This window comes from Bombus impatiens, unplaced genomic scaffold (assembly GCF_000188095.3).
Source record: "Bombus impatiens unplaced genomic scaffold, BIMP_2.2 scf_1275, whole genome shotgun sequence".
Taxonomy (NCBI): domain Eukaryota; kingdom Metazoa; phylum Arthropoda; class Insecta; order Hymenoptera; family Apidae; genus Bombus; species Bombus impatiens.
In genome coordinates, this window is record NT_177694.1 from 730352 (window position 1) to 744353 (window position 14002).

The 14002-nt window shown below is 43.1% G+C and overlaps 4 protein-coding genes across 11 annotated transcripts in view; 3 read left to right on the forward strand and 1 right to left on the reverse strand.

Moving 5' to 3' along the window:
- The window catches only part of LOC100748546 (synaptotagmin-2), a 5738-nt gene extending 5251 nt beyond the window's left edge, over window positions 1-487 (reverse strand). Inside the window, exon 1 of one of the 2 annotated variants that reach the window (XM_012391992.3) lies at window positions 299-426. The gene's annotated coding sequence lies outside the window, so the exon portion shown is untranslated. Of the gene's footprint in view, window positions 1-298 lie in introns of both variants that reach the window. The other variant, XM_012391993.3, reaches the window with a different exon arrangement.
- LOC100745710 overlaps window positions 1-4537 on the forward strand; it is a 7171-nt gene extending 2634 nt beyond the window's left edge. The window contains exons 1-6 of one of the 4 annotated variants that reach the window (XM_024371338.2): window positions 433-570; window positions 2635-2792; window positions 3026-3106; window positions 3365-3492; window positions 3586-3744; window positions 3864-4537. In XM_024371338.2, the coding sequence (XP_024227106.1) occupies window positions 2735-2792; window positions 3026-3106; window positions 3365-3492; window positions 3586-3744; window positions 3864-4100 (663 nt within the window). In that variant the 5' untranslated portion in view covers window positions 433-570; window positions 2635-2734 and the 3' untranslated portion in view covers window positions 4101-4537. Of the gene's footprint in view, window positions 1-432; window positions 571-1333; window positions 2390-2634; window positions 2793-3025; window positions 3107-3364; window positions 3493-3585; window positions 3745-3863 lie in introns of those variants that run through there. The other 3 variants (XM_003493688.4, XM_024371339.2, XM_033323878.1) reach the window with 3 other exon arrangements.
- A 271-nt stretch (window positions 4538-4808) lies between these two features.
- On the forward strand, window positions 4809-8422 carry LOC100748859 (coatomer subunit gamma). Of its 2 annotated transcripts, none has more exons than XM_003493715.4 (6): window positions 4809-4964; window positions 5241-6345; window positions 6426-7005; window positions 7080-7396; window positions 7469-7667; window positions 7811-8422. In XM_003493715.4, the coding sequence occupies exons 1-6, from the start codon at window positions 4925-4927 to the stop codon at window positions 8195-8197; spliced, it is 2628 nt and encodes an 875-aa protein (XP_003493763.1). In that variant the 5' UTR covers window positions 4809-4924; the 3' UTR covers window positions 8198-8422. The 2 variants fall into 2 exon arrangements, with proteins under 2 accessions (XP_003493763.1, XP_024227067.1); XM_024371299.2 differs by lacking the exon at window positions 4809-4964 and adding an exon at window positions 4987-5127.
- Window positions 8423-8850: 428 nt separating this feature from the next.
- The window catches only part of LOC100748979 (venom carboxylesterase-6), a 9038-nt gene continuing 3886 nt past the window's right edge, over window positions 8851-14002 (forward strand). For 2 of the 3 annotated variants that reach the window (XM_024371301.2, XM_033323833.1), the window contains exons 1-4: window positions 9595-9798; window positions 10629-10924; window positions 11001-11200; window positions 11866-12062. In XM_024371301.2, the coding sequence (XP_024227069.1) occupies window positions 9595-9798; window positions 10629-10924; window positions 11001-11200; window positions 11866-12062 (897 nt within the window). Of the gene's footprint in view, window positions 9111-9518; window positions 9799-10628; window positions 10925-11000; window positions 11201-11865; window positions 12063-14002 lie in introns of those variants that run through there. The other variant, XM_003493716.4, reaches the window with a different exon arrangement.

The window sequence follows — 14002 nt, forward strand, 5'->3', positions numbered from 1 at the left end:
GTAGCCGCCGGTGCGCGACTTACGTTAACGCATACAAAATGTACGAGCAATGGGAAAACGATCGATTCGATCTCGATTCGATCGACCATTCGATCGCTGGTGGACTCTCGGCGCTGTACGCGATCCTCGTGCGAGTTCCTCCAAGCCGAACGGTTTTAAACGCGCCAACGTCCGAGTCACCAAGACGATTTCACGGACTCACCGGCTAATTTTTCGTTTAAATACACGATTTACGTAATCGTTACGAATGTCCTTACGAATAGCTCGGAACCAATGAATTTACGAACACTATACGAACCGTCCTGTTCAGATTTTCTCGCCACGGTTTTCTAAATAAGACTCGATCGTGCGAAAAGCACGGAAAGAATTCGATTCTTGGTTGGCATTTTACCGTAACACGCCGTTATGCGCGGGCAAACCTGAACGCTCAACGAGGAAACTGTGGGTTACGACTGATAACGCGCGCGCTATCGCGCCTGTGTTCGCCTTGCCTATCAACAGGACCGATGATAGAGCGCGCCCATAGACAATGCCATCGTGCATATTTTTCAACAGAACGTCGTCCGTTACGTACGTATTACGTCGTACGTGCGCGTTTGCATCGTACGGTAAGCTCGAACGAGCGTTCACGGTCTCCTGAAAAATTAGAACTCGATCCACTGATTCGAACGCCGCGTCGAATAAATCGATTTACGCGCCACGTAAATTGCGACGGAAGGAACGTTGATAGATCGTTCGCGCGCGCGTTCCCTTCTGACAACAAATTATCCGCTGTTTGACAAACTGTTCTCCGTGATAACGAGTGGCTCGTGGTAATGGTACGAGCGACTTAAAACACCTGTATAGTGGAACAGAAAGTTTCACAGGTACGTCGCTCGATCGTTACGGGCTGCGCAACGATCGCTCGTTTACCTCGCCGACCATCGAAATACGACAAATCGTCGAGAGCAACGTCGCTCGAAGAGACGAAGATTCTTCTTTTCTCAAAGTTTTTCCAAACGATTCTTTACTCTTGTCCCGTGTATACGATCGTCGAGTAAAGTTCAACCGGTTGCGTCGCTACACCGAAGCGATGCTTTTTCCCGCGCACACGGATATTCGTATTGTCGAGGTTATCGGATGTATAAAGAGAGAAACGCGTGGATAAATCGTAAGGTAGAAAATATATTTTAATACAGAAGTGTAAGTACGAGTAGGAATATAGTTCGAGCTGGTGCAGATCCGCGCGCTAGCGGTGTTACCCTATAACCGAAAACCCCGAAGCCAACGTCGCCTGTCTGCTGTTTACGGTCTGCCTTTGTCCAAGTCTTTCGTCTATACGCTGTCGATTTCGAGAAAACCAAAAGGTTCGATAATCGTACGTACTGATCGGTATTACGAGATTATTGCGCGCCAGTCTCAATGTCGCTGTTCTTCGATGAAACGTACCGCTGGCGAATTGCGCAATCGGATTGCGTAAAATTCATCGATATCTCGCTCGACGAGAGAATGCCGGACCGTGTGACACGACGGATAAGGTGAAAAAGGTAGGGGGACGGTGGTTCGCTATTTCGGATGGTATTCGACGAAAAGGTAGTCGAGCGAATACGAGGAACAGGATGGTCGTTTCTATAGCTGCCATTGAAAATGACACCGATCCACCAGGTAGTTTCACTTTCCAGCGAATATATAATTTCCATGCTTTTCCGGGCAAATTCTCGAACGATGGGGAATCTCGAGTCGCTGCGGGCTTTCGCCTGCCTCTGGAGAATCTATCGCGTCGTCGTTTCGCGTCGAAAATTACCGTTTAACGCGATACGACAATTTCGCCAGAATCTTTCACATAATTTAGCGTAACGCCACGCGGAGTCGGTGGAGGTTTCGCGGATCGGAGAAGCGAATAGTCTCGCGGTAACGAAGCTCGTGCGAGTAGCGCAAAAGGCCGAGCAACGTGGTATTTGAATAAAAGTGCGCGCAGGTACCCGTTTCGAAAACTCCATACTTTACCTTCCGTTCGAACGAACTTGTAAAATCCATCGTATTTCCGTAAAGCGAAGTTCGAGTTGGGAAAATGGCGTTCGTCGAATCGGTCGGTGCTCGAAAAGAGTGAGAAAATTCGGTACAAACGAGACGCGTCGCGCCGAAAAGTCAAACGGGCGCGCTCCCGTGGAGGAAGGGGCAAACAACGAGGAAACGGAGAGAGAGTTCATCCCCGATCGATCGACGGTCGTTCGGACACGGTGACCTCGATCCTCGATCCGACGTCTCCTTTCACTCGAGCACTTCTTTCGAGAGCTCTTTCTCGCACCGGCGCTGCCAAGGAACGTGATTGCATTCTATCGCGTTCGCTGGAGTACGCAGGCTCGACGCCGTGTTACCTGCCAGACCGACGTTTAGATTTCACTTTCATGTAAGTACCATCGATCGCGCGTCTAGTCGGACAACGTTTTCGCGGTCTTCGAGAACCGTTGAATCGGCCAACGTCTTCGCGTTCTTCCCCGCTGCTTCGATTCTCTTCGATTTCCAATTAACGTCGTCGCTCGACGTTTAACGTTTGTTCGCGCGCTGTTGGCGTTTTGTCTCGTCGCGTAAAGAATACAAAGCGCGACGAAAAAGATCGGCAGGATGGTTCGTGATCGACGATTTTAATTACAGAAGATCGGTGGCAGGAAAGTCAATTGATCCGCCCCCTAGAACAAGGATTACGCGCCCACTGCGAGTATACGAGAGGAAGATCTGTTCTTTGATGTAAACGATGTGGAGTACGAAGGACATCCCAGCGAAGCTGTGTATCCTGCTGTTTCTTTGCGAACGTAAGTGTCGATTCCTACGTATACGCGTGTCGTACGTACCGCGTCCTTCGCCTACTTACGTCCAATTGCCCCGAATGTCGCAAACATCCTCGATCATAGTCCGCTCGACTGGCGCAAAAGCGTCTTTACGAGCGAGACGGTCGGCTATGAAAGGATTCTTATAGAATAATTGGATTGCGAGGCTGGGGTAAAGGAAGAAATTGCGCGATAACGCGGTTGTTACTGCTTTTCAGACGCAACGTGCCTCGTTATTCCGGAGGAATTGCCCACCATACTTTCGCTCATCTACTCCAACATCCCACCGATAAAGAAAGGTAACCAACCGGTGATTGCGTAAAAACGGTAAACGTGTAATTGTCCGTGTCAGAGTTTACCGAAATACCACGGCAAAATCCAATGCTTCGATACGCATGAAAAAATAAAAGTTTTGTCGCGTGACGCGAACGCGCGAGGTACTTTCACTGGTCGCGCGTGTTTCGCCTTTTCGAGACGCGCCTGTGCGCGACCGGTTCGAACCGAATCGTACGCCCGATTAACCGGAATTGTTCTTCTTGTGTCGATTCTCGCGACAGGTACCGACTCGAGGATAGGCGTTGGTTTCCGGCTTGGCGAACACGCGGACTTCCAGATGCTGTTTGAGTTGGGACCGCAAACGGAAACCGAGCCCATTAGCAATGCCGACTCGAAGAGACGTCGAGACGTGAGTATCTTGGTAGAAACGATCTTCTAATCGCGTAGTCGGCGTTTTCTTTGCTGAACGTGCGTCGCGATGATGTCGATGCGTTCTAAACAGGCGATGTTCAGCGCGGCGATGAGAGGAGAGCTCGGATCGCTGGCTCAGGCAGTGGCCAAGTACCAGTTGGAGCGCAAATTACAGAAGGAATTGGATAGATTGAAGAAGACGGAGAAGAAGTCGAATGCAGTGGCTACGCCAGCAAACGACGACAAAAACGTAATTTTAGCTAATTGCTTGTTCTTGTCGACCGCGATGCAACTCGGTCGTTATCTTTCGCAGAAATATGAAAATAAAATGTAACGACCGTTTTTTTTTTTTTTTTTCGTTTCTATCAGACTGTCGCCAGCGAATGGCTAACCAAGTGGAGCAAGGATATGAGCAAGTCGTCAGAGGATCGATCGTCCTCGGGAGACGCTTCGGCTGAGAAGAACGTGTCGACGCCCGCGAAAATTCAAACCGTACAAAGGATAAGACAAAGTTCGCAATCGAATGACAAGAGAAATACGATTTCCGACTTGAAACAATTGTACAAATCGCAGAGTGATACGGAGATAAAGAAGAGAATTACCTAATCGTAATACGTTAATCGTTAGTAAGGTACGTTCGTCGTGGATTTTGTAGATAGATCGTTCGTCAGCTATATATATATATATACGGTGAAAGTAATGACGCGGGGAAGAGGATTAAATTGAAGAATATGGTTTTTACGTGCCAAAGAACATTGGACTTGCTATTATCAGTTGTAGGGAAAGCGTGTTAAACCGTAGAAGTTTTTGTTCTTCCGACGAATGATGTGGTAATACAGAAATACCGACGGGACGCGACTTTGTTGTACAAATAAGAATATGGCTACGGGTAACGCCTTCTATGCGTTCGGTCTTGCGCCGATTCGACGAAATTTTAAGTTGTGGTTGTTGTATAGAGAATAAGATTTTATATAAGAAATCGTTATTTGTATACCGCTCTATGAAATTGTGTTAAAAAGCAGAGTGAAATACTATTTGCGTTTTGAGTTATTTTATTTCTTTCCTTTAAAATCGATTCGATCGCTGCTTCTTGACCTCCTTCGAGAGCTTTTGTTTCAATTTATCTTCTTAACTTTATTTTTTGCAAATCGAATCTTATGGTAACAGATTCGTTTTACATTTTTGAACGCGTCGTATAATTCGCTTGGTTCTTGATTTTGTACAGCGATTTCCGCCTGTTTTATCTTGAGGGAGTACGATCTTATCGACGGTAGATATTACTTACCGTGTAACTGCGACATCTGAATTACACGTCTAGCTTCGACTTTTCGACGTTGCAATATGGCGGAGGTCATTCTTATGGCTCCCATGTGAAAGAATCGAGGTGACGTGTCTTCTATTTTCCAATTTCCTGACAGTGGCTTTACAAAATGAACGCTTTTAAACGTGATAAGAAGGAGGAAGAAGATGGTAATCATAAATAAACATCGTTCCCTTCGTACTATTATAAGTTTAAGTTTCTATGCGAAATTAAACGGATCGGTCTTATCCTTGTGACATTTCCTTGTAAACAGATTTAGACTACCGCTCGTCGTGGAAGATAATTTTCCTTCGATGAATCCTTTTGTTTCACGTAACGTGATTTTTATTCTTTTGAAATAGACGTTTATACGTACTTTTCGAACGAGTAATGCATGTACGATAAACGTGTCTGTATACCTGCTTATGCGATTCTTGTGTTAATAGGTGGGGGAAATCCTTTCCAAAACCTAGAAAAGACAACCGTTCTTCAGGAGGCTCGTACCTTCAACGACACTCCGGTTAACCCAAGAAAATGCGCGCACATTCTAACCAAAATCTTATACCTACTGAATCAAGGAGAACAGTTGGGTACGATGGAAGCGACAGAAGCATTTTTTGCCATGACCAAGTTATTTCAGTCCAGGGACGTTGTCCTGAGAAGATTGGTCTATCTAGGTATCAAGGAACTGAGTTCTCTGGCAGAAGATGTAATTATAGTTACTTCGAGTTTAACCAAGGATATGACCGGGAAAGAAGATTTGTACAGAGCTGCCGCTATAAGAGCGTTATGTACCATCACCGACAGTGGAATGATAGCAGCTATCGAACGTTATATGAAACAAGCTATAGTAGATCGTTCTCCTGCTGTTTCCAGCGCGGCTTTAGTTTCTTCTTTACACCTGACCAACGTCTCTGGAGATGTAGCACGTAGATGGGCGAACGAAGCTCAGGAAGCATTAAATTCTAATAACGTGATGGTTCAGTACCATGCCCTTGGTGTCTTGTATCAAGCACGTAAAGCAGATAAACATGCCGTGATTAAGCTCGTCGCCAAGCTTATGAGAACAAGTCCAAAAAGCCCTTACGCAGCCTGTATGTTGATTAGAATGGCGTGTAAATTATTGGACGAAGTCGACAAAGGAGAAGAACTATTGGGATTTATAGAATCTTGTTTACGTCATAAGTCGGAGATGGTGGTATACGAAGCGGCGCATGCCTTGATCAATCTTGGAAGAAGTTGCACGAAAGAGATAGCGCCTGCTATTAGCGTCCTCCAATTATTCTGCGGATCTCAGAAACCAGCATTGAGATTCGCCGCTGTTAGAACCTTGAATAAAGTTGCCATGTCTCATCCAACGGCAGTTACCGCGTGCAACTTAGATTTAGAGAACTTAATTACCGATTCGAACAGGTCTATCGCTACGTTGGCAATCACCACCTTATTAAAAACTGGGGCGGAAAGTTCGGTTGATCGATTGATGAAACAAATTGCCACCTTTGTATCTGAAATTTCTGATGAATTTAAGGTTGTAGTTGTACAAGCGATAAGGTAACGTTATAGTTAGTTTCAATTAGTTCCACTCGTATAGACAAATATTGTATTACATAGTTGTTTCATTCTTTCGATAGAGCTCTATGTCAAAAATTCCCTAGGAAACACACAGTTTTGATGAACTTTCTCTCTGCTATGCTAAGAGACGAGGGAGGACTGGAATACAAAGCAGCAATTGCAGATACGATAATAGCTGTTATGGAAGTAAATGCCGAGGCGAAGGAAGCCGGTTTAGCTCATCTCTGCGAATTTATCGAAGATTGCGAGCATAACTCGCTCGCCGTTCGCATTCTTCACTTACTTGGTCAGGAAGGGCCAACTTCGAAACAACCATCCCGATATATTCGCTTCATTTACAATCGTGTGATTCTGGAAAGTGCCAGCGTTCGCGCAGCCGCAGTTACCGCTTTAGCACGTTTTGCAGCGGCATGTCCTCCGTTACTACCAAACGTGCTAGTTCTTCTGTCCCGCTGTCAATTGGATTCGGACGACGAAGTTCGCGATCGTGCAGCTTATTATTGCGCTATTCTACAGGAACAAAACGAACCAACTATTTTGCCTTTGGTACAGCCTCCTCTTCTCTCCGTACCCAGTTTGGAGAGAGCTTTGCGAAATTATATGCAAACATCGATGGACGAACCATTCGACATCTCGCAGGTAATTAATCCAAACTTTGAAATTTCCGAAATTCAAAAGCTTTCTAGTCTAATCGGTCGATGTTCGCGTTACAGATTCCACCAGCGCAAACGGTCGAAGAACCAGCACAAGTAGAACTACATACTACCGTGAAACAACAATCTCGATTAACGCGTGAGGAGAGCTTCATGGAAAAATTGTCGCAAATACCACATTTGGCTAACATTATTCGCGACTCTTCGTTGCTTAAGTCTTCGCCTGTCTCTGAATTAACAGAGTCGGAAACGGAATACAACGTTAAGTGCATTAAGCACACGTTCACGGAATTCCTTATTTTGCAATTCGATTGCGTAAATACTCTTTCCGATCAATTACTCGAGGATGTAAGAGTAGCTGTCGAAGCACCCGAAGGGTAATTATATCGGAGTATATTCTTTTTTGAGATATCTCATTTTCCGAAAGACGATATTTTCTCTGCTTTTAGCTATACGATCGTGAGCGAAGTTCCATGCCCTCGTCTACCTTACAACGAGCTTGGTACAACATATACAGTATTAAAATATCCGGAAGACATTTACGCCACTGTTGCTACTATTCCAACAACCCTGCGATTCGTAGCTCGTGATTGCGACCCTGCGACGGGTGTTCCAGATGCCGATCAAGGATACAACGATGAATACATGGTGCATAGTTTCTCTTTATCTATAATTACAATTAATACGGCAAAACCGAGGGCATTCTTATTAACGTTGTATTAAATTCTATTTGCTCTTTATACGACAAGTCTGGCACTTATTTATTAAAGAAAAACAATTGCGATTTCTAGTTAGAGGATTTGGAGGTGACGTTGGCTGATCAAATTCGAGGAATCGGAAACAGAGGATTAGATTTCGGTGCTGCGTGGGAAGCAGCGGCTGCGGGAGGATTCACCAAGCTGGAAGAAACGTTTGCTTTAGGCTCATCGGTGAACAGTTTGGAAGGAGCGATTCAAAGTCTCACGGGATTTTTGGGCTTGGATGCCGTAGAGCGAACCAATCGAGTACAATCTGGTGCTGCCACGCATAATTTACTACTGAATGGCATTTTCAGAGGAGGGAAAGAAGTCCTTGCTCGAGCAAGATTAGCGATATCGGACAGTCAAGTAACGATGCAACTTACCGTATTGTGTCAAGACGCAGACGTTGCCGAGTTAATTATTTCTTCTGTAGGATAAGCTATTCCCACTAGATCGATTATACGCGTGTTACGTATCGATAGATTAATCCCATAAAAGCCGATGTTCTGTATTAGAAACTTTTTATTTTTAATATTACAAATACAGAGCTATAAGTAAATATGTTACAAAATGGGACTATTGTTAAATCCCTGTTTCTATGTAATACTTTGTACATACAATTATAAAACGATTCTCTAAATAACGTCCTTACGATTTTTATTCGATGTTAATATGCAACGCTTCTTTAGCTGCGTTATATTTATCGTCGTTAATACCAAGCTATAATTTATAGCTCCTTGTTTCTTTAGAATTTTTTTCGTCCGTTCTTTCCTTGTACGCACAGTTACGTACAAACCTTAACGAAAGAGGATAATTAACTTTGAAAAAGATACAACTAGTAATTAAAAAGTAAAATACTGAACAATTTGAATATACTTATTGTTACTTTTCTATAGACCCAATGCAATCGTGCAAATAAACACAGATATCGTCTGAAAGTGTTATGCAAGGCGTAAAGGAGGGGAGGCGTCCTCTTGCCTCTGTGCCATCCCGTTTATCATTTTCACGTTATGGTTTTGTAGATAGTCCGTATATATTACCTCCGATGTTAGTATCGTATCTTAACGAAAAGGTCGTACCGCGCAGTAACTGTAAATGTTCAAGAAACAACTATTACCGATTCCAGTGAAACAACCGGAAATACCTATAATGACTAAGATACGTGTGACCGCGTGAGTGTTGAAGAGTACGTCCCAACATGATCGAACTAACGAGCAGAGGAACGACTCTCACCTGAAACAGTCGTAATTTTGCCTTCGTGAATCGTACACGCGTTTCACTCCGATCGTATGTAACGTTAAAATTTATTCCGTTGCTTACACAACGAACGAAAAATCACCTATTTACGATCGTACGTATACAATTTTTTGTCCAGTATTTAGAAGCATTTTCGAAATAAAAGAACAACGCGACTCGTTAATAAGAAATCTGTTCGACTAATGATAGAGCGATTCGTTCGGCATATTCGCTTCGCGCCAATTATCGTGTGTCATTGCTTCGCTCGAGTCATTAGCCGTCCGTCGTATCGTTAATTATTAATTAGATTAATCGAGTAGCCTTCTCGCAGCGACTATATCCATGGGACAGTTGCTTTCGCTACGTTTGATCCAGTATTTTCCGGGGTATAATTAGAAGTAAAAATTGCCGACTATTACAGAAGTCATTATATTCATCACGGTTATTATCATCTATACGTATGATCGCTGATTCGTAATTGCTTCTACTTTCCCCTTCTTTTTTTTTTCTTTTTTTTCTACAGCACACCGATAGGAAGAGTTTGATACAAAAGCGGTGGCACACACGGTGTTCGCGCGATTCTTTCGGTCAGTTTTGAGATGACGGGACATCTGAGAAGTCTGTTGAAATTCTGTTTGGTGTGCGTTTGCTTGTTCGAGTTTATCGCAGCCAACGCACCGCTGGTAAAAGTAAAGAATGGTACGTTGTCGGGTCTGTTTATGAGAACAAGGAAGGGCAGGGAATTCGCCGGATTTCGGGGCATACCGTATGCGCTTCCACCTGTTCGAGAACTCAGATTCGAGGTAAGTTGCTATATCTCTAAAGGCGAAACTTTCCGTCAGATCTTCTCACGATGATCTTGAATCTTATTTGAGAGTCTTGTTAGCGAATTTAGTTCGACGATTATTACGGTTTTTCAATTAGAAGAACCACGTATTGTAGAAAATCGTGCTATACATTTTAGTATCTTATGCTTTACCTCTGAAACGCGAATCCACAAATTAGTCATGAACTTGAAAAGATTTTCCCGGTACGTGTAGCCACACGTACCATCGAATTATATAAAGGATTTCCTAATACCGCGATATTTTCCTTGATAGCATAATTCGATGAAATGTGTCTGCAATAAATAATAATACGAGAATTCTGCTCGTCAGAGCCAAGCGTTGGAACGGAAATTCAAAGAATTCTCGACATTCGACTGTAACGTGTCGAGCAACGATATAGTTTCTTTTTTTTTTTTTTCGTTATCCATAAACTACAAATCTATTTTCATTTATATATCCAACCTTGTAATTATATATTTAAATAGGCAATTTAATTTAAATAAAACATTTCCGCTAGTTTCTACGAACTTTCGGCAATAGTTTAATATTTATTTATGCAAATCAAATTTACGGATTTACATCACGCCTGAAACGGTTAAGGTTTACGTCGTAATTTATTTAGAAAACGACTTCTATCGTTATACACGTAGTATACGCTACCGTTAAACCATCAATAGACGTTATCAACGATAATAAAGCTCGACAAGTTGAGAACTTTTTTATCTCTTGTAGTAAAGAAAGATAACTATAACGGCTAGGGGCAGCGTACTTTAACAACAACGCGCGTTTGTTTGCTTGGTCTGTAGGCTCCGAAACCGGCAGCTGCCTGGGATGGAGTACGATCGGCTAAAGACGATGCCAACATATGTGTTCAAAGAAATATCTTCACCTACGACGATGCGATCGTCGGTGACGAGGATTGTCTTTATCTGAATGTCTACACACCGAAAGTGCCCACTGCGGAAGATAAATTAAAGGGAGGATATCCGGTTATGATTTGGCTGCATGGTGGCGGATGGGTCTGTGGCGCCGGTCATTCCGACTATTATCATCCTAAATTCTTATTGGATCACGACGTGATTCTCGTCGCCGTAAATTACAGGTGAATCGATTCGTCGGTGTTGAACAATGCCAACGTGTTTATCAACGTTCGTTAAACTTATGAAAATCTGCTATAGGCTCGGGCCAATAGGATTCCTGAGCACGGAGGATCTAGTATGTCCTGGAAATAACGGATTAAAGGATCAGGCAATGTCCATTCGTTGGGTACACGAGAATATAGCCGTCTTCGGTGGTGATCCAAATCGCGTGACCATTTTCGGGGAAAGCGCGGGTGGTGCAAGTGCCCATTACCACATGATGAGCGATTTGTCGAAAGGTGAGCCTATATCCTTCATTCTGCCTTGCTCGGTATAGGTACATTTCGAATTCGATACATTCGTCCTTTCGCCAATTTAGCGGTTACGTACGTTTTAGTCCTCAGAGAGATTATATCGTCCTTCTATAAATTGTAAAATATACGGATGAAACTGATAGGAAAGGAAGAAGCGCACGTGCGGGGTACTACCGTGACCTATTGCAAGTCGCGAGTTAGGCTGCGTAAAGATGACGAACGATTGAAACATACCATTACCACGCGACGGTAGTAAAACTCACAAGTTCCGAAATTGCGCAACGAATGATGCACGATAAGCTGAAAAGAAGTAACGCGTGCAAAACGTTCTAATCTCTGGTGCGTTGTTCGTCGTACGCAATTCTCTCGCTCGAACAAGTACCGAATACGAAATTTCATAAAAAAAGTAGCGGCGATCACGCATAATTAAAAGTCAAAAGTCATCTTGAATATCACATTACTTTATAAGGAAGAACAGATATCCTAGGGACAACGCTCAAGGACAGATAATCGATACAAAAAGATATCGGATTATTTACACGCTGTAAAGTAATGCTATTATTCATTCAACGTCACGTTCTCGGTTAACGATGAAGATTGTGTAATTTGATTTATTCGTAAAACGTATATATAACATTTGTACGAAACAGGACTTTTCCATCGTGCTATCTCGCAAAGTGGTACCGCCGACTGTCGCTGGGCCGTGGCAAAATCCGGATCGGCGAGAAAGAAGGCCACGAAGCTGGCCAAACTTTTGGCTTGTCCTTCGAAAGATTCGAAGCAGCTCGTCGATTGCCTGCGTACGAAAGAGGCCACTGAACTTATTGCAACCGATCGATCTTTTCAAGTAAGTAATATTATCTTGTTCCCCGCTACTTTGGGAGATTCCGTCTTTCTAGGAGCAGAGAAAGAAGGACTATACGACGATGTTCGTTAATATCAGACGCGTATAACCGGTAAACCCATAGATTGCGTAGAACGATAAAATTCTAGAAACGTGATTACGCGAAGCTGAAATATTGGAGACGATTACGGTTTACTATCGACTTTCGAGGAAATAGTAAAACTGCAGGTCATTTAACCACTTAATATACGATTTAAATTCGAGAATTTTCGGCCGATTTACGTTTGGTCCGATCATCGTACTACGGGCTGTGCCCGTAGTTGTAGGTTAAGGGGTTAATATGGTGGAGATCGTTTGGACGATCGTTTCGAGTTGAGGTTTTCGACGAAATAGCAACGTAGGACGATTCAGTAGGAATGTCGAGTCATAAGACGAAGAAAGCAACAAAGGGAAATACGTCTGATATATAATTTCGTAAATTATAGATTACGTTTCGTGACCAATCACTTTTTTTCTACGATTAACGAGACCATCGCACGAGAAACGAAGTTCTAACGCTGGAATTTAACATCGAGCGTTTAAAATTCTATACGAAGAGAAACATGTTCGTAGATTGACTTCCATTATATAAGTTTACGTTATTCACGCAATTAATATTTGCAGCTAGCTAAGCGAAACAAGGTAAAAAGGCAACCGCGTGATTTCATAGCGTGTACCGGTACCTTTGCGATACGATACATCGCGCTACCGTGCTTCCAGCTAGATGTTTATGCGCCGCAAATCAATCTTCTGAATATAATCGCGTTTATGTTTGCAAATCTCGAACGAATTCTTCCATTTGAAATTTGTTTTCGTCGTTATCGATGTAAATCAGTTACGAAATCGAGCAACACGACGAGAACTGGTTACGTCGGGAAATTGAGAAATATGCTGCGAGATAGAAAAGAAACGTACGTCGTATTATATATTTAACGTGACAGTTCTAACTTCTGGAAAACCAGTTCCTGCGTTTGCTAACGTAATCACTCGCGGCAACATTTCAGAATAGCAACGAAAATCAATATCCCGTGTAAATTCTTAGTCGATATGTTTACTCGCGTTGAGTAAATACGAAAGGTAGCAGGAAAACTTGGATCGAAAACATCTAAGAATATCAAATATAAGTCGGAAAATAAACGAACGCGCTATGACACGACAGGAAGAGAAAGGCGATTCGGAACGAAGCGACAAATCGACTGCGTTGTTTTACCTTCTCGGAAAAGAGAAGAAAGTTTCTATCTTGAGGAAACGTCTAAACGGGTTTCTCGGGGATTCGAACAACGCTTGAGCTTCGCTTGAAACTTCGATGAACTCGTACGAACATTCCGTTCTCCCTGACTTTTGCATACATTCTAGAAATTAACATTTCAAATCACTCCACCACGTATAATTGTTCTCCGCGTATAACAGCAGATTTCGTTTAATTTTCAAGATATCGATGAAAAAACTGGGGATATCACACAGCGTACTTTTACGACAGCGGATGCGTCAGATTTGGTTGCCGGACGCTTGTCTTCTCTGTTTGTAAACGAAAGCCGCGGGCGAGTTTAAAGACTCTATGCACAGCGTGTGTACGCGAGGTTGCAGAAAAACGCGTGTCGTAACTTGTAACACGAACGAATATCATCGATTTTTCAGATTTTTCGATGCGGACGCTGCGAGGCGTCTTGTGCGAAATAACAGCGATCGCTCTATTTCGTAAAATAGTATCGATCAGTCGTTCCATTATATTTCTGATTAATTCGTTACTATTTCACGCAAACGTTGCTCGTAAACAGAAGATAAACGACCGGCAGCCAATATCGACGCATGCTCGCTTCTATCGAGTTGGCGACTAAGCGATTGCGGATTTTGTCAATACCACCTAATGACAAAATCCTCAAACGCTTAGTTGCCAACTCAAT

Coding starts and splice junctions, on each gene's coding strand:
- LOC100748859 (XM_003493715.4), top strand. CDS start 4,925: ATGAACGCTTTTAAACGTGATAAGAAGGAGGAAGAAGATG. Junction 4,965..5,240: donor TAAGAAGGAGGAAGAAGATG/GTAATCATAAAT, acceptor TTGTGTTAATAG/GTGGGGGAAATCCTTTCCAA. Junction 7,668..7,810: donor GATACAACGATGAATACATG/GTGCATAGTTTC, acceptor TGCGATTTCTAG/TTAGAGGATTTGGAGGTGAC.